Source organism: Carcharhinus amblyrhynchos, chromosome 30 (genome assembly GCF_965287045.1).
Source record: "Carcharhinus amblyrhynchos chromosome 30, sCarAmb.v2.hapA, whole genome shotgun sequence".
In the NCBI taxonomy this organism is placed as follows: Eukaryota; Metazoa; Chordata; class Chondrichthyes; order Carcharhiniformes; family Carcharhinidae; genus Carcharhinus; species Carcharhinus amblyrhynchos.
This window is the reverse complement of record NC_137353.1, coordinates 6250479-6274289: the sequence shown is the minus strand read 5'-3', so window position 1 is coordinate 6274289 and position 23811 is coordinate 6250479. Positions and strand designations below refer to the sequence as shown.

Below are 23811 nucleotides of genomic sequence, written 5' to 3'. Positions count from 1 at the left end.
AGGCCTTCAGGGTGCTTACTTGAAGTGCTTCCATTGTCCTCCTGTTGTAAGGAAGCCTTTATTCAGCTGGGCGAAGAAGATTGGCTTTGGCAGTCAGGACTCTGACATCCTAAGCAAACAGCTGGCCCAGCAGAGTTGGTTTTGGATGATCATGGCCTCAGTGTGCTGTTCTTGGCTCCTTCAAGGTCACTGAGGTTAGTGATCCTGTCCTCCCAGCTGATGCAGAGAATCCGTCTCTGACAGTACTGATGCACTCTAGGACCTCGAGAAGGAGCCTGTACATAATCCAAATTTCTCAGCCAGATGGAAGAGTTAGGAGGACGATTGCCTTGTACACGAGGATCTTGATGACGGCACGATTTTAACGATATCCAATCCAATCCAATCAAAGAGCAATTCAATTCAACCAGTGAGACATTCCTGATCCAAACTGACAAGGCAGGCTCACCACTTCCTGTCTTGGGCTTGATCTACACGATCCAAGCTGTTAGGAGCAGGCATTGCACCCCCTCCAGTGCTTGATCACATCTGCACCACAAAAGGTAACGGCACGAATACCGCAGCTGTTGAAGTGTCTGTAGGCAACACTCACGGATCGGATACGATGTTTTATCTCCGCATCAATGTCAGCCTCAGATGAGCAGTGGCCCCTCAGATTGGGGAAGAGTTCCACATTTGGGAGGGTCTCTCTGTTGATCTTGATGGAGGGAGAGACCGGATGTCTTCCTAGAAATCACAGAAACCCTACAGTGCACAAACAGGCCATCTGGCCCATTGAATCTGCACCAACCAAGTCCCACCTAGGCCCTACCCCCTTATCCCTACACATTTACCTGCTAATCCCTCTTCTCAGGACACTAAGAGGCAATTTTAGCATGGCCAATCAACCTAACCCGCACATCTTTTGAATGTGGGAGGAAACCGGAGCATCCAGAGGAAACCCATGCAGACATGAGGAGAATGTGCAAACTCCACACAGCCAGTGGCCCAAGCCAGGAATCGAACCCAAGTCACTGTGAAGCAGCAGTGCTAACCACTGTGCTACCATGCCGCCCTGGGGCAGACTGGTAAAGGATTTAGGTCTTCCTGAGGTTGAGGCTGAGGTTGATTCTTTGGTACGCTCCTGTGAAGGTGTCAAACCTGGAGACCTGGAGATTCTCTTCCGCGAGCACAGATGGCAATGACATCCACAAACTGAAGGGCAATTCTTGGTTCCGGTCGATTGTTTTGCTCTTATCCATGAGGGTTCATACGTTCCGGGTTCCGAAATCAAGTTTAACTTTGATTTTCTAACCACAGATAGGTCTGCCCGCTGAATGCAATTTTCCAGGCAGGTAGCAGATGGGAGGGACTATCTTTAGGGCACCTTTTCCAGTCCTTTCTCCATGTGCGGTGGGCGAGTGGATCCTGAAGAGGGCTGCTCAGTCATTAAGAAAGCTGCCAAAACCCTTTCCTTTTCCTATTCCAAGTGCAAGGTGACTGATTCAAACTCCAGCACCTACATGTCAGTCATTGCTAGGGACTCATGGTCCTGTCCCCATCACCTCTCGCCGATCACTGGGGGCTGCCTGTGAAGAGCAGGGTGATGGTTCCTTCTCGGTAGGCACCTGATGCGGGTACCTTTTAACATTGGAATGCCATTGTACATCAGCAGACACATGGTCCTTGACAAAGGGTAGATCCAGTTCCAGTGGAACCTTGATGACTGGGGATTTCCCTTCTGCTGCAGCCATTATCCGCCATTGCAGCCATTGATACCATCTGAGTATCTTCTGCTTGATCCGCTGTTAGAATCATAGAATCCCTTCAGTGCAGAAGGAGGCCATCTGGCCCATCAACACTACACCAACCACATCTCACCCAAGCCCTATCCCCAAAACCTCACATATTTACCCTGTTAATTCCCCTGACACTAAGGGTCAATTTAGCACAGCCAATCAATCTAACCCGCGTATCTTTGGGCTGTGGGAGGAAACCCATGCAGACACGGGAAGAATGTGAAACTCCATATAGACAATGACCCGAGGCCGGAATTGAACATGGGTCCCTGGTGCTGTGAGGCAGCAGTGCTAACCACTGTGCCACCCTATTGATGACTTGTTTTGATTTGCTCTTTGTCTGGTTCCTCCTCTCCGACCTTACTATCATGGGTGACCCTGGCAGGGGTTTCAGACTCCCAACATCATCGATCACGGAATATTGAAGGCTTTCCACCGCGGCAAGGTTTCAATCCAGGGAAAGGGTCTGTTTGGCTGGGATTGCTTGCAATCAGCTCTACCCCATTTCTTTTGGAATTGTTAAGTACCAGTGTTGTGTCACTCAGTGGTTTCCCGAACGGTCTGTTGGGTAAGTGGACCAGTCACTTCAGTCCGACTCTGTACAGACCACAAGCTCAAGTTACCAGATTATGCTGAGTGAGTTGCAAGACAACAATTTCTCAGCCAGTGTGGATGCGTCAACTGGTTTTTAGCATTATTGGGTTAGAAATGGATAAAGTAAGTGTGGTTACAAGGGGTAGTGAACAGCATTGATGCATTGGAGAGGAAGCTAGATTAGTGCAGGGGAGAGAAAGGAATTGAAGGATGTGTTGTTGGGGTTAGATAACGAGGGGAGGGAGGAGGGTGAAGTGGAGCATGGATCTGTTGGGCTGAATGGCCTGTTTCTGGACTGTAATTTGTGAGTGACCCATGCCGGAAATTCTATATGTGTGTGCCAGAGGAACAGGTTTGCTGTGATTCCTTCCAATGTGGAATAGTCTCGCCTGTGGTTGAGCAGTAAACCTAGCCTCTTCATAAATGGGGAGCTATCTCCCAACTTTTTAAGAGGTTAACGGATGCTGCATTCACAGGGGGATTCTCATATACCTTACTTTGTAAGGAAAAAAAAAGTAAAGCTATTCATTTATAATCTGTGTTCACAGTTAAATCTCTTTTAGTCCACATTATCAGCATCTCTTGACATTCCCTGGTGAGCCTGAGATTCTCTGTCTATTGATATTTGTTGTGTCAAAGTAACCGTTATACTAGATCTCGATTGGTTCCCGCTCCATGAGTCATGCTTCTGTCTTGTCTCTGAGTTAGGAAGTTCAGGTTCCTCTCCAGAAACTTCAGCACAAAAGTCTGGCTTGGCTCTGCAGTACAGCACTGACAGAGTGCTGCACCGTTGGAGGTTGTAGTGCAGTACTGACAGAGTGCTGCACCGTTGGAGGTTGTAGTGCAGTACTGACAGAGTGCTGCACCGTTGGAGGTTTTAGTGCAGTACTGACAGAGTGCTGCACCGTTGGAGGTTTCAGTGCAGTACTGACAGAGTGCTGCACTGTTGGAGGTGTTACCTTTTGTATGAAATGTTAACCTGACAATTCTCCATTACTTGCGTGCCTAGAAAAAAATCCCAGGGCTTTCTTTTGAAGAGTAGGGGAGGGATTGCTGGTCTCCCAGTCGATAGTTATCCTTCAAACTACACCACCAAAAACATGCTGCTTGTGGGAGCTTGCTGTGCACAAATTGGCCACCATGTTTGCTACATTACAAACAGTGAATACACTTCAGACTTATAACCACATCCTAAGGTTATAAAAGGTGCTATTGAAATGCAAGACCTTTTCTCTGTGAATCATATCCAGCTGTGAATGGTGGTGGACAATTAAACAACTCACTGGAGGAGGAGGCTCCACAAATATCCCCATCCTCAATGATGGAGAAGCCCAGCACATGAATGCAAAAGATACAGCTGAATTTTAAAATTCTCATCCTTTTTTTCTGAAGTCCTCGCTTCTCCCTTTCTCTGTAATCTCCTCTAGCCCCTAACCCCTTCCTATCTCTGTAATCTCCTCTAGCCCCTAACCCCTTCCTATCTCTGTAATCTCCTCTAGCCCCTACCCTCTCCCTATCTCTGTAATGTCCTCTAGCCCCTACCCTCTTCCTATCTCTGTAATCTCCTCTAGCCCCTAACCTCCCTATCTCTGTAATCTCCTCCAGCCCTGACCATCTCCCTATCTCTGTAATCTCCTCTAGCCCCAACCTCTCCCTATCTCTATAATCTCCTCTAGCCCCTACCCCCTCGCTATCTCTGTAATCTCCTCTAGTCCCTACCCCCTCCCTATCTCTGTAATCTCCTCCAGCCCCTACCCCCTCCCTATCTCTGTAATCTCTTCTAGTCCCTACCCCTTCCCTATCCCTGTAATCTCCTCCAGCCCCACAACCTTCCGACTAAATTATACTCCTTTCATTTTGATTTGATTTGGTTTGATTTATTATTGTCACATGTATTTGAATACAGTGAAGTTTCTTACACTATGCAGACAAAGCATACCATTCATAGTGAAGGAAACGAGAGAGTGCAGAATGTAATGTTACAGTCATAGCTGGCGTGTAGAGAAAAATCAACTTCATGCAAGGTAGGTCCATTCAAAAATTTTTGAGTCAGTTGATACATAATTTCAGACTTTTGCATCTTTCTCCCAACGGAAGAAGGTGGAAGAGAGAATGTCTCGGGTGTGTGGGATCCTTGATTATGCTGGCTGCTTTGTCAAGGCAGCAGGAAGTGTAGACCTGAGCATACTCATTTTAATTCACACTGTCATTGCTGACTATACATACAGTGGCTTGTATCTGAAGCTTTGGAATTCTCTTCCTAAACTTCCCCACCTCTCCAAGTCTATCTTCTCCTTTAAGACTCTTAAGCATCATATAAGGAGCAGTTCAGGATTCTGGGTCTGTACTCAATGGAGTTTAGAAGGATGAGGGGAATTTTAATTGAAACTTACAGAATACTGAGAGGCCTGGATAGAGTGGATGTGAAGAGGATGTTTCCACTAGTGGGAGAGACTAGAACTCGAGGGTACAACCTCAAAGTGAAGGGACGCTCTTTTAAAACTGAGATGGGGAGGAATTTCTTCAGCCAAAGGGTGGTGAATCTTTGGAAGTCATTACCACAGAAGGCTGTGGAGTCCAGGTCATTGAGTGTCTTTAAGACAGAGGTAGATAGGTTCTTGATCAATAAGGGGATCAGGGGTTATGGGGAGAAGGCAGGAGAATGGGGATGATAATCACATCAGTCATGATTGAAAGGCAGAGCAGACTTGATGGGCCGAATGGCCTAATTCTGCTCCTATATCTTATGGTCTTAAAACATAACTTTTTGTCCAAATCTTTGATCATTTAACCTAATATCTCCTTATGTGGCTTGGCTTGAAATCTTTCTTTTTAACACTCTTGTGACATTCCTTGAGATGTTTTATGACATTGAAGGTGCTAAATAAATACAGGTAGTTGTTGTTTTAGGCGTGTTCTGAAGATGAATAATACACCAACTCAAACAAGGTCAAAACTGGTAAGAGGGAAATGCATGAAGCCACACAACATTCCCATCAAGAGTACAAAAAAAAAACTTAAAGACGGTGTAATCCATGGCCTCATTGGCACAAAAGTATTTTGAGAGAGAAGTCCAGAGGGTGGGGATGACAGCGATGAAGCCAAGGGAGCAGATGATAAGCTAGACTGCAGAGTGAGTGGAACAGCGATGCTTGGCCATGGCTAAACTTGGACCCATAGCTAGAAAAGGCCAATTCCAGTAAATGGAGGACAGACTGTGAACAGTTTGAAGGCAACCCATCTTCCTGGTTTAGCATTTGGTGGATCAAATCTGAGTAGATACATAGTGAATAGATTTTTGAACAGTAAAGGAATTAAGGGTTATGGTGAGCAGGCGGGTAAGTGGAGCTGAGTCCACAAAAAAGATCAGCCATGACCTTATTGAACGGCACAGCAAGCTCGAGGGGCCGGATGGTATACTTATGTTCTTATGAATGCAACAAGAGACACACGTACTGTTCTTTTTTCCATCATTCCACAATGGCCAGAGCCAACTGTTTAGCATAAGATTCAATATTCCAAGTTTGATTACTGCAACAAGCTTGCTGTCCAAAGACAAGGTAAAACTCACCAAAAATAACCTCCAAAGAGGAAATGGCATTATATCTGTAACACGCTTGGCATTAAAATTCAGGAATAAAATAACATAAAATTATATAACAGTAAGATGGTATTTGCATGCAAGATTAAGCGCCAATCCCAATCTGTCTGATGCCACAGGCTATATTTTTTTCTCCAAACATTATATGTTTTTGGCCATTTGTTTTGGTTAGTGCACAAGTCTAACTGGAAACCCTGCGGACACAGAATTCCCTGTTCTGCATTTTCTAATGTTGGAGATTGTAGATCCTCCAGCTTTCTATTTTTCTGCACACTTGAGATGTATTTTGAAATGTGAGGAAACTGAGCCTTGTCTGGTCCAGGCTTGAAGGATTTATGGAATGTTCTCTACCTTCCAGGCAGCACATAGCAACCCCCGGAATTCCCCTTGGCATTTTTTTAATTCATTCGTGGGACATGAGCGTCGCTGGCTGGGCCAGCATTTATTGCCCATCCCTAGTTGCCTCTTGTGCAGAAGCCAGTTGAGAGTTAACCACATTGAAGTGGCTCTGGGGTCACATGTAGGCCAGACCAGGTAAGAATGGCAGATTTCCCTCCCTAAAGGGCATTAGTGAACCAGATGGGTTTTTCTAACAATTGTTTCATGGTCATCAGTAGATTCTTAATTCCAGATTTTTTTTAGTGAATTCAAATTCCACCATCTGCTGTGGCGGGATCAAACCCTGGTCCCCAGAGCATTAGCTGAGTTTCTGGAGAAATAGTCCAACAACTATATCACTGGGCCATCGCCTCCCTATTTGCTGCAGTTTCCATTTATCTTCCATAAGAAGTCTCACAACACCACTTTAAAGTCCAACAGGTTTATTTGGTTCCCCAAGCTTTCAGAGTGCTCTGAAAGCTTGTGCTACCAAATAAACCTGTTGGACTTTAACCTGGTGCTGTGAGACTTCTTATTGTGCCCACCCCAGTCCAACACCGGCAACTCCACATCATTTCCATTTATCTTGTCCCTCCCTCTCTTGACATATTTTTGTAAACACATCTAGCGGAATTTTTCCATCCTGCCCGCCACGGGAATTGTAGCGAGTGGGACACGGAACACACAAAGGGCCATTGACCTCAGGTGGGCTTTTCTGGTCTTGGGGCCAGCACAGCCAGGAAATTCCACCCATTGTTACGTTCAAGATCACGTTCAGCAAAAGACAAAATGCATCAAACATTCCTTGGCCCAGCCCCCTCCATCAGAATTCAGGACTTTTCAAAGCTTTCCCCTTCATGCACTGAAAATAACTTGCAACCTCATTAACGACTAAACGTCAGACAACAACAGATCGCAGAGTTCCTGTCTTTGCAGTTTCCTAATTATCTCTCAATTAGTGGAAAACTAATGGGACCTCATGTGGAGATGGGCATGGGAGCGGGAAAAACATTGAGGTTTGACTGACAGAGTAACAATTATTTATTGCACATCTGTGTGTGGTTTTAAGCCATTAACATTTTGGTTTTGACCTAGCTAGGCTTAATCATGAGTCACCAATCTGGAGCTAGTTGGTCTGTAGCTAATTCATGGTGGATTCAATTGGAAGGAAGTTTTTTTTTGTTTAATTCTGATTGAGTATAATTGGTAAATGTTCATTGAGGTGAGGCATTAGAGGAATATGTTCTCCAGAACCGTTGTGATTTGATCAATTGATTTGTGAATGAAAGCAAAATTCCCTGACCGGGAATCGAACCCTGGCCGCAGCACTGAGAGCGCCGAATCCTAGCCTCTAGACCACCAGAAACAACATGAGGCATTAGAGGATTGCCAACACACATACCCCAGTAATGAACATAAATAATGCAGAAAAACTCACTGCTATTGCTGGACTCATTAACATGTATTAAACGCAGAGACGATTGAGGGGCAACCTGATTGAGGTGTTCAAGATTATGAGGGGCATTGACAGGGTGGACAGGGAGCAGCTGTTCCCTTTATTTGTAGGGTCAGTTCGGAGATTATCTGGTCATGATCGCATTGTTGTTTGGGGGATCTTGCTGTGCACAACTTGGCTGCTGCTGTGTTTCAGATATACGAGGCAAGTTTTTTTACACAGAGGGTGGTGGCTGCCTATAACAAGGCTCACGCTTCACCGTGTGTACTGTTTGAGCAGACTATTGGACTGCTGAACAGGGAGTACAGGTGCCTACACCAGCCGGGAGGTGGGGGGTTGCGCTCCATTACAGCCCCCAGAGAGTAATCTGCACAACTGTGGACTGCTGTGCTCTGCACAACTGAATGCTGCAGCGGGGAAGCCAGCTGGTTCAGGAGAAGATAGGGGAGTGACATATTTCCTCGGATGAGGTCAAGACGGTGACAAGGAGGAGGATGAAGAGAAAGAACTGTGGATGATGGAAAAAGCCTACAGGAATCCTCATAGCCTCTCAAATTGGGAATGGTCAGATCTACAGAATGAAGAGCTCTCTCACCATGGTGTGCGACATCGCATCATAACGTGATGCCAGAAGTAATTTCTTGTGATAATGCCCAATTTCACAGGCTGGGTGCTAAAGCTATTGGCCGGACTTAGCAGGAGGAGATGATGAATTACATTGAGGGCGGAGCGATTCTCCTCTCATCCTCAGCAATGTGTCTGACTCCTGCCCGACAGAGAGCTGAACACATCCTATCAATGGGCGTTACATTATTCGCCCCGTTACATTACCACCCTGCCACTGCTTCCCTAGTTTTGTACTGTCTTACTGCTGTCAATGTTCTGGAGGTTAATGCTGGCTTATTTATTGCAGAAAGGAGTTACAGATTGACAGGTTGAGAGATCCTACGTATGGGCAGCATGGTGGCACAATGGTTAGCACTGCTGCCTCACAGTGACAGGGACCCGGGTTCAATTCTGGCCTCAGGTCACTGTCTGTGTGGAGTTTGTACTTTCTCTCCATGTCTGCACAGGTTTCCTCCAGGTGCTCTGGTTTCCTCCCACAGTAAGAAGTCTGACAACACCAGGTTTAAATCCAACCGGTTTATTTGATAGTAAACTAACAAGGTTTCGGGGTTTGTTGACAAATCCCTACAGTGCAGAAGGAGACCATTCAGCCTATTAAATCACCACCAACAACAATCCCACCCAGAATCTATCCTCGTAACCCCACGCATTTTCCCTTCTAGTCACTCTTACACTGAGGGATAATTCTACATTGCTAATCAACTCCATTTGCCGGCTCTACGTGTAGGAGGGTTTTCACCTATTTGTCCGGGTTTCTGACACACCAGTGAATTCACACCGGAGAGAAGCCATTCATCTGCTCCGTGTGTCAGAAGAGATTTAATCAACCTTCTAACTTGCTGAGACACCAGCAAGTTCATGTGAGGCTGCAGAGATTTGAATCTTTTGTATCTGCTCCTGTTAATCATACCCAGGACTGAACCATGGTATTCATACAGTGGTTGTTTCTGCTGATGTTAATAAGCTCCATAACTGGCCCAAAATTTAATATTCTAGATGTATTTGGACTGTGGGAGAAAACCGGAGGAAACCCATGCAGACACTGAGAGAATGTGTAAATTCTGCACAGAAAGTGACCCAAGGTCGGAATTGAACCCAAGTCCCTGGTGTAGTGAGGCAGCAGTGCTAACCACTGTGCCACCACGCCGCCCCAAAAGTCTAGTAATGATGCTTTTGTAATGCTATTGGATAAGGAATTCCAGGATCTTGATCTAGTGGTTCTGAAGGAACAATAATAAGTCCACATTAAGACAATGTGAGCCTTAGACTGGAACTTGTACATAATGTTGTTCTCATTTCATTGCTGCTTTTGTCCATTTCAATGGTAGACGTCATAGGGCTGTGAGTTGCAGCGGTGTATTCTGTAGATACAGTCAGAAGTCTCACAGGCTAAAATCCAACAGGTTTATCTGGAATCACGAGCTTTCAGAACGTGGCTTCTTCATCTCCCCTTCGTGGAGTTACCAGGATAGGGCTGGATAAGATGCTCTGTCGGAGATTTACTGCAGACTCAATGGACCGAATGGCCTTCATCTGCACTGTAGGAATCCTATGATTCCTTTAATACCAGCTGATGTGATTTTAAGAGCATTCACGGAAGGATTACATTATAGTCAATGTACAATTGGGTAGACAAACGGCAGAGTTGCCTCTCCATGTGGTAATTTTCCAGCTCTATTTGGGAGACCATGGCTGTCAATGGATTGGTTGATGCCAAAACAAACCTACAGCACCTTCTGGATAAGTACAAGAGCGCATTTGAAGACACACTTGACTAAATGAAGGTAGTTAAATGAAGCTCAAGATGAAGTCTAATGGTCAACCAAAAAGTCTCAAAGCAAGAACAATACCATATCCAATTCATCCCAAGGCTGAAGGAGAATTAGTACAACTTGTTAACATTTGCATGTTAGAGCCAGTTACAATAAGTAACTGGGCTACCTGCATAGAACCACTGAAACCATGCAGTGCAGAAAGAGGCCATTTGGCCCAGCGAGTCTGCATCAACTCTTCAAAAGAGCATTGTACACAAGCCCTCCCCTCCATCTTATCCCCATGCATTTATCATGGCTAATTCATCTAACCTACACATTTTGGACACTAAGGGGCAACTTAGCATAGCCACCTGACCCGCACATCTTTGGGCTGTGGGAGGAAACCGGAACACCTGAAGGAACCCACACAGACACAGGGAGAACACAAAAACCCCACACAGACAGTAACCCAAGACCGGAATTGAACCTGGGTTCCTGGTGCTGTGAGGCAGCAGTGCTAACCACTGTGCAAATGTGCCACTCACCGTAACTGCCATGAAACCAGATGGTCCAGTTCTTATCTGTGGTGATGTTTTTTGAAGGGGTAACCAAGAAGGTAGATGAGGGCTGTGCAGTTGATGTTGTCTAAATGGAATTTAGCAAGGCTTTTGACAAGGTACAGTATAGTAGGTTGTTGCATAAACTTAAATCTCACGGGATCCAGGGTGAGGTATCTAAATGAATACAAAATTGGCTTCTTGACAGAAGCCAGAGGGTGGTTGTAGAGAGTTGTTTTTCAAATTGGAGGCCTGTGTCCAACAGTGTGCCTCAGGGATCACTGCTCGGTCCACTGTTATTTGTCATTTATATTGATTTTGATGAGAATATAGGGGGTATGGTTAGTAAGTTTGCAGTTGACACTACGATTGGTGACATAGTGGACAGAGAAGAAAGTTATCTCCAATTGCAACAGGATCTTGATCAATTGGGCCAGTGGGCTGACTAATGGCAGATAGAGTTTAATTTAGACAAATGTGAGGTGATGTATTTTGGTAGACTGAACCAGGGCAGGACTTCCTCAGTTAATGGTAGTAAGGGGAGAGTTACAGAACAAAGAGATGTAGGGGTAAATGTTCATAGCACCTTGAAAGTGGAGTCACAGGTGGACAGAGTGGTGAAGAAGGCATTCGGCATGTTTGGTTTCATCGGTCAGAACACTGAATACAGGAGTTGGGACATCTTGTTAAAGTTGTACAAGACATTGATCAGGCCACACTTGGAATACTGTGTGCAATTCTGGTCACTCTATTATTAAACCAGAAAGAGTGCTGAAAAGATTTACTAGGATGATACTGGGACTTGATGGATTGAGTTATAAGGAGAGGCTGAATAGACTGGGACTTTTTTCTCTGGAGCATAGGAAGCTGAGGGGTGACCTTATAGAGGTCTATAAAATAATGAGGAGCATAGACAAGGTAGATAGTCAATATCTTTTCCCAAAGGTAGGGGAGTCTAAAACTAGAGGGCATAGGTTTAAGGTGAGAGGGGACAGATACAAAAGTGTCCACAGGGGCAGTTCTTTCACACAGTGGGTGGTGAGTGTCTGGAACAAGCTACCAGAGATAGTAGTAGAGGCAGATACAATTTTATCTTTTAAAAAGCATTCAGATAGTTACATGAGTACGATGGGTATCGAGGGATATGGGCCAAATTTGGGCAATTGGGATTAGTTTAAGGGTTTTAAAAAAAAGAGTGGCACGGACAAGTTGGGCCAAAGGACCTGTTTCCATGCTGTAAACCTCTATGACTCTGACACAGTCAATCCAATGTTGCATGCTGATCAATATTGGTTTCCTTTAATTGAAGGCTTGGTTGCTGGGATATTAAGTGGGCAGAAATTAAGCTAAATTGATCTTTCACAAGCATATTTACAGATGAATGTAACCGCTGAATCTCAACCATTGCTTAACATTGTTACTCATAAAGTTATTTTTTGTTGTAAAAGATTGATTTTTGGAATAACATCCTTACCAGTCTGATTCCAAGGTTCAGTGGATCAGATTTTAAGTGATCTCTCTGGTGTACAATGTTACCTGGTTGATATTCTAATTATAGGGTCCAGTGAACAACAGCAACTTCAGAAGGAATTCAAGCATATAATCTGTGTATCAAGAAAAAAGGTATGACTTTTTCCAGACATCAATCGGTCATATTATTGATAGTAAAGCCTATATCAAGCACCTAAAAAGATGGAAGCTATTTTAGAAGCACCAAGTCCAATGAATGTGACGCAGTTGAGGTCCTTTCTAGAATGACTGTGGCAAATTTGTTCCCAACATAGCTACATTAACGAAGCCATTACATAATTTGCTATGTGTGAAACTGTCATGGGACTGTATAATAAAAAGTGAAAAAGTCATACAAATATGTCCAAGATTTTTTGCAGAAGTCTGGAAGTGTTGGTTCGTTTTAATCCGAAGCTAGTACTACTGCTTATTTGCAACTCTGCACCTTATGGACTAGTAACAACCACTTCATATATTGTGCCTTCAGGAGAAGAACAACCAATAGTTTTGGCTTTGCATAGTCTGACCAGTGCTGGATTGACCAATGCTCAGTAGAAAAACAAGCATTGTGTATAATGCTTGACATGCGGAGGTTTCATCATTATTCACATGGTCATCATTTCATATTATTGACTCATCATCAACCCTTAACTACTATTTTTGGGCCACATAAAGGTACACCTTCATTAGCTGCTAGCCAATTGCAATTAATTAATACTCTCTCCTTCAAACCTCCTCCCCTTCAATCCCCCTGCACCTCAATCCCCTCTCCTCCAATCCCCATGCACCTCAATCCCCTCCCGTCCAAACCCCCTCCACCTCTACCTCAATCCCCTTCTGTTGTGGGGAAATGTCAAGAGGTGGCCAATTATGTCAAACTAAGACAATACAAAACTCTAATCATAATGTTGCATAATGCTGTTAGGAATTCCACCCAATATGACTTGCTGATTGACCTGTCCCTAGACCTTAGGCTTTAACTATTGACTCTGACCACCTTGCCTTTTGGTAACATTACTTGGCTAAAGTGTACATTTTACTGAAATACATTTACAATATCAGCATATATGTTTTAAAATTATAATTACTTGTTTCAGTTCATTTACTACATCCGTAAATGTGAACACAGTTGGTGTTGGTTGTCCAATAATCATTTAACTCCTTACTGATTCTTTGTCCTCTGAAAGACAGCATTCTAACTATAAATTTATTCGCTGATAAGAAATTCCCTTCTGTACCCATTCATCCAGCTCCCTCCCCTTCCAAACCTGCTCCCCCAAATCCTCCCTTTCCCCTAATTCCCCCAACCCCCACTCCCCTCAATCCCCCTTCTCCCCTCCGATTCCCCCCTCACCCCCTCCGATTCCCCCCTCACCCCCTCCGATCCCCCCACCCACCCCCTCCGATTCCCCCCTCACCCCCTCCGATCCCCCCACCCACCCCCTCCGATCCCCCCACCCACCCCCTCCGATCCCCCCACCCACCCAATCCCTCCTCATCCCCTCCAACTCTTCCCTCATCCCCTCCAACTCCCCCTCAGCCCCTCTGATTCCCCCCCAACTCCCCCTCAGCCCCTCTGATTCCCCCCTCAGATCCCCTCCAACTCTTCCCTCATCCCCTCCAACTCCCCCTCACCCCCTCCAACTCCCCCTCACCCCCTCCAACTCTTACCTCATCCCCTCCAACTCCCCCTCACCAACTCTTCCCTCATCCCCTCCAACTCTTCCCTCATCCCCTCCAACTCTTCCCTCATCCCCTCCAACTCTTCCCTCATCCCCTCCAACTCCCCCTCACCCCCTCCAACTCTTCCCTCACCCCCTCCAACTCCCCCTCACCCCCTCCAACTCTTCCCTCACCCCCTCCAACTCTTCCCTCACCCCCTCCAACTCCCCCTCACCCCCTCCAACTCTTCCCTCATCCCCTCCAACTCCCCCTCACCCCCTCCAACTCTTCCCTCATCCCCTCCAACTCCCCCTCATCCCCTCCATCTCTTCCCTCATCCCCTCCAACTCCCCCTCACCCCCTCCAACTCTTCCCTCATCCCCTCCCCCTCACCCCCTCCAACTCTTCCCTCACCCCCTCCAACTCCCCCTCATCCCCTCCAACTCTTCCCTCACCCCCTCCAACTCTTCCCTCACCCCCTCCGATTCCCCTTCGCCTCCGGGCGGGGTGTTGTGCGCATGCTCCGCTGCCTGCCGGCGGCCGGCGCTGGGAGGCGGGGCCGGGCTGAGGTGCTGCGGGAGGCGGGAGCGCTAGGCCCCGGGCCGCAGGAGGGAGCCTCGCACGGTAAGGAGCCAGGCTGGGGGAGCGGGTGTGAGGGAGGGGAGTGAGTGTGTGTGTGTGTGTGTGTGAGAGAGGGAGGGGAGGGTATTGCGGCGGGGGTGAGTGTCCCGGGCCGAGGTGCCGGACAATCGGCCGGGATGTCCGCCCGGTGCCGGCTGGAGCCCGGGGAGAGAGAGCACAAAGCGGCCGGGGAGGCGAGCCCGGCGGCGGCGGCGGCGGCACCGACACCACCCCGCCCTCAGCACCGATCTAGCGCATTGTGTCTCTGAGCTCCGCACCCCCAATGGGCTGAAAGAGACCTTACATTTCCATAGCGCCTTCCACATCCTCATAGCTCCATGAACCTGGGTTCGATTCCCAGCTTGGGTCACTCTGCACGTTCTCCCCGTGTCTACATGGGTTTCCTCCCACAGTCTGAAAGATGTGCTGGTTAGAGTGTATTGACCATGCGAAATTCTTCTTCAGTGTACCCGAATAGGCGCTTGAATGTGGTAACTGGGGGATTTTCACGGTAACTTCATCGCGGTGTTAATGTCAGCCTATTTGTGACACTAAATAAATAAACTTTAAACTACAATGGAGTGTAGCCACTGTTGTAACGTATGAATCATAGAATCCCTCCAATGCAGAAGGAGGCCGTTTAGCCCATCGAGTCTGCAGCAACCAAAATCCCACCCAGGCTCTATCTCCATAAACCCTCGTATTTACCCTTAGTGTCATCCCCCGACACTAAGGTTAATTTAGCATAGCCAATCCACACATCTTTAGACTGTGGGGGGAAACTGGACCACCCGGAGGAAACCCACGCAGACAAGTCACACAGTGCTAACCACGGTGCTATCATGATGTTTTAGTTTCCTTTCTGCTTTGTGTTTTGTTTTGTACGGTTTTCTTGTACTTGGGGGCTGCCCTTCTTGCTTTGTCCCTGAATTTGTTTGATTTAATTTATTTGATTGGCATCAAAAGGAATGCCCTCTACCCAGGTGTACGAAAGTTTTGATTTAGAAAGTAGCTGGCAGGAATATGATTAAAATAGCTAAAATAGATCAAAATTACTTACTGCAGCACTTACTGAAATTAAGTGTTGTTGAATTTAGAAGCCCATTGAGTGTTCAACTAAGCAAACATGTCAACTGTGCTGGGACATTTGTCGCAAACAGCTTTTGGTATGTGCTGTGCAAGGGTTTGGCTGAGGGAGGAATGTTAGCAAAGACGCTGGGAGAGCTCTTCTTCCAGAGATGCTGTGACATTTCTGATGTTCATCTCTAGCATTAGAACAGCTTCTCAGTTTTGACATCTCACTCTGAAGAGGGCAACCCAGTCCTATGTGTGGTGTTGGCCTTCATTTGAAATGATGATAGGGAAGTTGAACGTAGAACCTTCAAACCGACAAGCGAATACCATCAACTGCATGAGTTGACAGTTTTGTGGTACCCAACTGGGCAACTAGACTGATTTCTCACAGTTTCCATGGGGGGACAGGGGAAGAATCATTTGGTGGCACAGACTGGGTGGGCTGAATAGCCTGTGTCTCCGCTGTTGGTTAGGCCCCCATTTGTTGTGGGAGATGATGAACTGCGGTCGGGGTATATATCACTTCTGCATTGAACATCAGTGGTGCCTGTTGAGGCCAATTTGAGTGGTAGTCCCTTCCACAGCTGGCACAGATGAATAACAGTGGCCTGAGGATGACTGATGTAGTTTTTCCTTCTGGTAGACCTCCTCTAGCAAGATTCTAATCACAGTGGAATTAGCACTGAACTAGCAATCCAGAGTAACGCTCTGGGAACATGGGTTCAAATCCACCACAACTGATGGTGAAATTCCAATTCAGTAAAAATCTGGGCCAGGATCCTCCCAAAAAAATTCTAAGTTCCCATAGGAGTAACTCCACTGATTATTTAATGTGATTTCTAGAATGGACCTTCAACACTCTGTGCATCCCCTAACGGGATTCACTCTGGAAATGTGAGGGCAGGGCCTATTCCCACTCAAGACGCTGGTAGCATAGTGCTGAGTGGGTCACTGCATATGCTGCCGATCTGTCAGCCTGGATTTTGGCATGTGCGCAGTAGCCCCCCCATCCCTCCATTGCAGCCTCCATATAGCTGCCCAGTCCCACAACTCCCCATTGCTGGCCTTGCAGCCCCCCTCACCAAACCCCGCTGAACAGCCCCCATGTCATGTGACTCCCCCCAACCCCCTGCCAGCCCCAATCTCCCTGCTTCCCTCAGCAACTCCAACCATCCTACCCCAATGGCTACCCCGGTATCCTCTTCCTTCCTCCTTCCAGCAATCCCAGTGCAGAATGGCAGCAGGCCCCCCCTCCCCCACACCCTTACTACCCACAGTAGGCCCTGACCCCTTGGCACTACCAAACGCCTGGTGGGCAGTACCAGTTTGCCCCTTGGGCAGTGCCAATGGGGGAAGAGATGCTAACAGGCCTGGAGATTTCTGTCCTGGTTCATGAATCATATGGAAATGAAGATTTCCAAATTCTGATCGGCTCTGTGCCAATTTCTGGTGCGGAGCTGATCATGAAAAAAATCTAGTGCTGGAGATGTGCAGAGGCCATGGTGCCCAGTGGGAAGCCTGCAAAATGGCTCCACCTGCCGTCTCCCGACCCGTTGCGCCACTCGAGCAGTGCAGCAGGCTGGGAGAATCGGTCCCGTGGAATTAAAAGTCTAATGAAGACCATTGTCAATTGCTGTAAAAACCCATCTGGTTCACTAATTAAGTGAAAGAAATCTGCCATCCTCACCTGACCTGGTCTACATGTGACTCCAGAGCCACAACTGGAAACGGAGAGCAGTTAGGGATAGGCAGTTAATGCTGGACCAGCTAGCAATGCCTACATCACATAAAAATTAATTTTTAAAAAAAGCTGCCCAGCAGTTACACTTCTGGTTTAAGGTGCGGTGGAAAGCTGATAATAATTTCACACCTTAAACTATCAGACTTAAATGACTAACAGAAGATAAAGTGATAATTTACCTCTGTGTGTCATTAGGAAAACATCAGGAATGTGCTGGACACAATTGGTGTGAACAAGGGACAGGAGCTTGTGGAACATTTGAATGATTGGGCATTTAACACGCTGATTCTGATCAGAAAATATTGTTCCTGCCAAAGTGCTTTATTAACAACTTGATCTGACAAGCTCATGTGTGCACAGTAAGAAGTCTCACAAAACTAGGTTAAAGTCCAACAGGTTTATTTGGTAGCAGAAGCCACAAGCTTTCGGACCTCTGCTTGCATTCCAACCACTATTTTGTAAATTGAGTTTCTGTCTTTAAATGCCCTGTTTGTGAACAGAACTCTCACTCATCTGATGAAGGAGCAGCGCTTTGAAAGCTTGTGGCTTGTGCTATCAAATAAACCTGTTGGACTTTAATCTGGTTTTGTGAGGCTTCTTACTGTGCTTACCCCAGTCCAACGCCAGCATCTCCACATGATGTGTAGCATGGAATAATGCTGTAATGTTAAGGGTTTGGATGGATTGGGATGAGAGTTCACTAGCATCTCATTTTTATCATTAACCAAACTAGCTGCTTGTTTTGAAGGAGTTTGTTTAAGTTTTGTCCTTTTGTACCGCACCCCCCACGGTTGTTCCGCAATCTCACCGTAACATCTCCCTGGGGCACAAACCCAAGTGCAACAGTCATTATCTGAACCCTGGCTTAAGCGTCTTTTGTCTGTGCACAAGTCACAACAATAGATACCAGCAGCCTGTTGAATGTCAACAAGCCAAATCTGTTTTTGATGTTATCCATTGTCTGCACATGCACACTTCTAGTAAAGAATGTTGCATTGGGTTCTGGAGCAACAGAATTCTGACTAATGCTTCCTTCTTTTCTGTTTAGATGCCCCCCTGTCAGTCCTGCTGAATTCAACAGGGAACAAAAATTGAATCTGGGACCTTCTGGTCTATGTGGTTTAGAAGCCCAGGTGATCTCTGACTGTCAGAGCTTGTCATATTATCTTATCCATTATGTTGGCACAGGTAGGCAGCACAGTGGGTTAGCACTGTTGCCTCACAGCACCAGGGACCCAGGTTCGATTCCTGGCTTGGGTCACTGTCTGTGTAGAGTCTGCACATTTTCCCCGTATCTGTGTGGATTTACTCCCACAATCCAAAAGACATGCAGGTTAGGTGCATTGGTGATGCTAAATTCTCCCTCATGTACCCAAACAGATGCTGGAGTGTGGCAACTATATAAACTCCAATTCTTTATTCCCATGTAAACTTTGAAAAAGTAAATGGAGATTGCAAGGGTACAGGATCTTATCGTCACCTAATGTCGTCATAAGATCATCTGCAAGTAGAAGCTATTAACTGTTGTGTGCGTATACACTCTCACACTCAGTATCTACTGATAAGAAATGTCAGGTAAAGATTGGGGAGCATCAAGTAAGTAACCCTTAAAGTGCATCATATAGATTTAAACTTTATGTGCTGATTCATTTGCAATTTCCTATTTTTTAATAATTGTATCCTATAGTTAGATGGTCAAAAGATTAATGAAACATTCTAAGCTTATATTGACAGATTTGTTTTGGCAAATAACTTTGTCAAGTCATTTTGAGGGTGGCACATTGCTTAGCACTGCTGCTTGACAGCGCCAGAGATCTGGGTTCAGTTCCCAGCTTGGGAACAATGTTCAGTAACAGTCACCACTTTTTCAGATCTGAAGCAGTCCATGTCCAACTGCAGGAAGACCTTGAAAATATCCAAGCTTGGGCTGGCAAGTAGCATTCGTGCCACGTGAGTGCCAGGCAATGACCCTGTCCAACAAGAGAGGATTCAATCATTGTCCCTGAATATTCAGTGGCATTAGCATCACCAAATCCCCCATTAACAACATCTTGGGCATCACCATTGACCAGAAACTGAATTGGACTCAGACAGTAAATACTATGGCTACCAGAGCAAGTCAAAGGCTAGGAATCCTGTGACGGGTAACTAATCTCCTGACTCCCAAACCCTATTCACCATCTACATAGCACAGGTCAGGAATCTGATGAAATACTCTCCATTTGCCTGGATGAATGTACCTCCAACAACGCTCAAAGCTTGATGCCATCCAGGACAAAGCAGCCCGCTTGATTGCTACCCCTTCCACAAACATTCAATCCCTCCACTATTGACGAATATTGGCAGTAATGTGTACCATCTTCAACTTGCACTGCAGTAATTAACCAAGGTTCCTTAAACAGCACCTTCCAAACCCATGACCACTGGCATCTAGAAGGGCAAAGGCAGCAAATAGATGGGAACACCAGCACCAGGAAGTTCCCCTCTAAGTCACTCACCTTCCTGACTTGGAAATGTGTCACCATTCCTTCATTGTCGCTGGGTCAAAATCCTGGAACTCCCTCCCTAACAGCACCAAGGGTGTACCTACACCTCAGGGATTACAGCAGTTTAAGAAGGCAGCTAATTACCACTTTCTCAAGGGCAAGTAGGGATGGGCAATAAATGCTGGCCAGCCAGTGATGCCCACATCCCATAAATGAATATAAAGTTTCAGGTCTGGTACTGATTCCACAACAGTTGGGAACAGTGAGTGATCTGATTTTGAGTGTTTTTCCAGACTTGGTGAGATGAATCACATGTTGCCCAGTAGAGACTTACCTTGCCTATCTTTTAATTCAAGAGTATAGATCTTTCTCCAAATTGTTGCCTTTGAGCCGGGTGGGAATCTGCTTCCTTCTTGTTCTGCACCGCGCCCATTCCAGAAGCCTGGCGCAGGTTGGGACTTGTGCCTTGGCAACACACAGCTTTTGATTCATTTTACAGATGAAATTGGCTGTCCTGATGCTGAAACCCCTTAATACAAACCTGCCGTGGAATATATTAACCATACTTAATGCGGAGAGGATTTTTTTAAAACATTCTTTTAGATGTTCTACTGGTTGAATATTAATATAAATTAACATTCATAAAATAATATTTAGTAATTCAATATTGTTTGAACTTTTGAATTTCATTTATATCAGGTGTGGCTCATTGGTTATCACCCCAAGTCAGAAGGTTGTGACTTCAAGTCCCACTTCAGATCACTTGAACTTTTTGATTTGATATAGTATTGTCATGTGTATTAGTATGCAGTGAAGAGTATTGTTTCTTGCACGCTATACAGACAAAACATACTGTACATAGTGAAGGAAAGGAGAAGGTGCAGAAAATAGTGCTACAGCCATAGCTGGAGCGTAGAGAAAAATCAACTTAATGCGAAAGAGGACCATTCAAAAGTCTGATGGGAACAGGGAAGAAGCTGTTCTTAAATCTTGGGCAACACAGTGGTTAGCACTGCTGCCTCACAGACCCAGATTCGATTCCCGGCATGGGTCACTGTCTGTATGGAGTTTGCACATTCTTCCTATGTCTGCATCGGTTTCCTCTAAAGCTCCAGGTGCACTGGTTTCCTCCCACAGTCCAAAAATTGGTGCATTTTGCACCTGCATAATGGCATGAAAGTTTCCACCCCAAGGCTGGTATGTTGGGGTCCTTGGATTTGCATTGGATTGACTCGCTGAATTTTTTTTTTGCTGTCTGCTAAAACATTTTCTTCAAAGATATGACTGCTCTGTTCGGGAAGCTGTGACAGTCTTTCAGAAGTTAGGCAGGGAGTCTGTGGGAGTGTGTCAATATTTGTGAGAGAGATCTGGGAACATATCAGTCTTCACAAAACGTCTCCCACACAAGTTTGAGAACCACTAATCTCACCCACTGCAGAGCCCATTTTTAACATGACTTCTCATAAATATTCAAATCATAAATCTTGAGTTTGCCACAAGCCATAGTTTTAATGAATTATGCAAGGTGTCTGAGTTAGGATGAGAAGCAATTATTTTGTTCGTAGTTTCATGTGGAGGTCAGTGCTCTAATTATTGCACTTCTAGCTTTTTCTTAAAGAAAAATCTTCAGTTTCAGTGCATTAATATAATTTTAATATCACAATTAGAATGCAATAATGAAGATGACAATTTGCAGTTATTAAAACATCACTCTTTTTACCCTTGCGAACATATTAAAACTGCTGCAACAGGACTGAGAGCCAATGAAGTACTTTTGAAGCATCCTCCCTCCTGTAATAGAATATAGCAGCAAATTTGTACGTGGCAAGATCCCACAACCAACAATGAGATAATGACCAGATAATTTGACCTAGTGATGATGTCGGTTGGGTACAAATATTGGCAGTGTGTATTTGAGTGTGTTCCTAAACATGCTATAAATATTTGAAGCATTCTGACATCTGTGCTGACTAGTACAGGTAGTGCGCAATATTAAACCAGTCCCATTTTTTTCTCATGTAATTTTATTTTGTTTCATTCAGGAGGAATTGTGAATGAGATAGCAGCTCAGTTATGGTGGGTACAGCTTTGAGTGCAGGCGTATACAGGGCAAACATCGTGTGCCTTCTGAACCTAAGGAACATTCAAGAATGAGACTCAAAAATGGACTGGTAGGGTTTCTGTAGCTGTTAGTCCACAAAAAAATGTTGATGCCTTCATAATCTCCAATCTGAAATTTTCCTTATTATTTAGATTATAATTATAATGATACGTCTCTGATTGTTTCCTTTTACTGTTAAGTATCCATTTAAATGCATGTTAAAGCCATCACAAATATACCGTGTAGTTATTTAACATACAGCTGTCAGTAGAAATACACCATATGGCTCTGTTTCCTGTGCAGATTTTATTAGTCATCTCTTTTTACACTTCCATTAAGAAACAGTAGCAAACACAATTCAAAAATTTTTAAAAAACAGTCGGGATTTACCGATTAGCTAGTTAGGTGAAAATGAAAACTGCCTAGATGAAGGAGGGACAAACACTGCCAACAACATCATGTGGATTGCAGAAAGCCATCCGCTAAAGTGGACAGAATTTGTTAGCAGGGAGATGAAATATGACCTTGATTCCTGTCAGCAGCATTGGATGCACATGTGGGCTGATTCTGCAAGGTGGCAGTGCTGCAACTGTAAGCCTCAAGGAAAATCAATAACAGACTCAATGCCGGGCGGCACGGTGGTTAGCATTACTGCCTCACAGTGCCAGGGACCCGAGTTCAATTCCAGCATCGGGTCACTGTCTGTGTGGAGTTTGCACATTCTCCCCATGTGTGGTGGGTTTCCTCTGCTTTCTTCCCACAGTTAGGTTGATTGGCCATGCTAAATTGACCCAGGGTAGCAGGGAGATAGGGCCTGGGTGGGATTGTGATCAGCGCAGACTCCACGGGCCAAATGGCCTCCTTCCGCACTGTGGGATTCTCTGATTCTATGAAATGAAACATGACCTCGATTCCCAGCAACGGTGTTGAATGAAGTGTTGATGTACATGTGGGCTGATTGTGGAAGGAGGCAGTCTTGCAACTGTAAGCCTCAAGGAAAATCAATAACAGACTTGTGTCAATGTTGCCGCTGCTCCCTCCCCCTCCCATTTGAAAAAGTGTGGCGTGTGCATGGGGAGCTATGACACTTTGGAAAGAGGGACAGCCACTTTTCCCCACACCATGCAGTGGGAAGTAATTCTGTCATCCAAATTCTGCTGAAATGTAATGGTATGGAAGTGAAACCTTTGTACAATTTCCACTTGAATTGTGAAAAACACTGAACATTGTTTTTGACTCTCTGAGCCCTGGTTGTCTCTCGGTGGTTGACTTGTAAGCTCTTTAAGATGTGATTGGGTCATTGATGGGAAAACACATTTATCGAGAGGAAGGTTGAAAGACAGTTGAAAATTTGTTACCGTTGACCTAATAATCTGTCAGAAGAGTGTGATAGGGCCAAGTCTTTTAATTTGTAAGAGTAGGAAAGAGCCTGTTATACTCTGAATGTGACCTATGATAGATCTAAGATGAGAGTTCTCGATACTGGCATTGAAGTTGGATTGTTCCGTTCTCAATAACTATGCTTCACCTCAACGCGCTGCTAAAGATTAAGACAAATGTCCTAAAACATGGCATGATGTGGGTATGCCGGCGTTGGACTGGCGTAAACACAGTAAAAAGTCTGACAACACAAGGTTTTAGTCCAACCGATTTATTTGATAATAGACTCACAAGCTTTCGAGGTTTCCCTCTTCGTCAGGTGAATGGAGAGTTCTGGCCTCAGACAGAGCATATAAAGCACAGACAGTTTAGAGATTACTGATTAGAATGTGAATCCTTACACCTAACCTGCTGTTCAAGACCTGAAGTGGCTGACAATGTGAGTGGAAGGAGCACTGATCTCAGGTTAAAGAGATGTGTATTGTCTCCAGA

General features: G+C 45.4%; 1 protein-coding gene and 1 long non-coding RNA gene across 4 annotated transcripts in view; one reads left to right on the top strand and one right to left on the bottom strand.

Moving 5' to 3' along the window:
- LOC145360200 (uncharacterized) overlaps positions 1-13452 on the bottom strand; it is a 28086-nt gene extending 14634 nt beyond the window's left edge. The window contains exons 1-2 of the long non-coding RNA XR_013889672.1: positions 13343-13452; positions 12220-12349 (exon numbers count right to left, since the gene is read on the bottom strand). This is a non-coding gene — a long non-coding RNA (uncharacterized LOC145360200). The remainder of the gene's footprint in view (positions 1-12219; positions 12350-13342) is intronic.
- Positions 13453-14460: 1008 nt separating this feature from the next.
- Positions 14461-23811, top strand: part of ctnnbip1 (catenin, beta interacting protein 1) — a 107446-nt gene continuing 98095 nt past the window's right edge. The window contains exons 1-2 of one of the 3 annotated variants that reach the window (XM_080215131.1): positions 14463-14540; positions 21881-22009. In XM_080215131.1, coding sequence (XP_080071257.1) covers positions 22002-22009 — 8 coding nt within the window. In that variant the 5' untranslated portion in view covers positions 14463-14540; positions 21881-22001. Of the gene's footprint in view, positions 14541-21880; positions 22010-23811 lie in introns of all 3 variants that reach the window. The other 2 variants (XM_080215133.1, XM_080215132.1) reach the window with 2 other exon arrangements.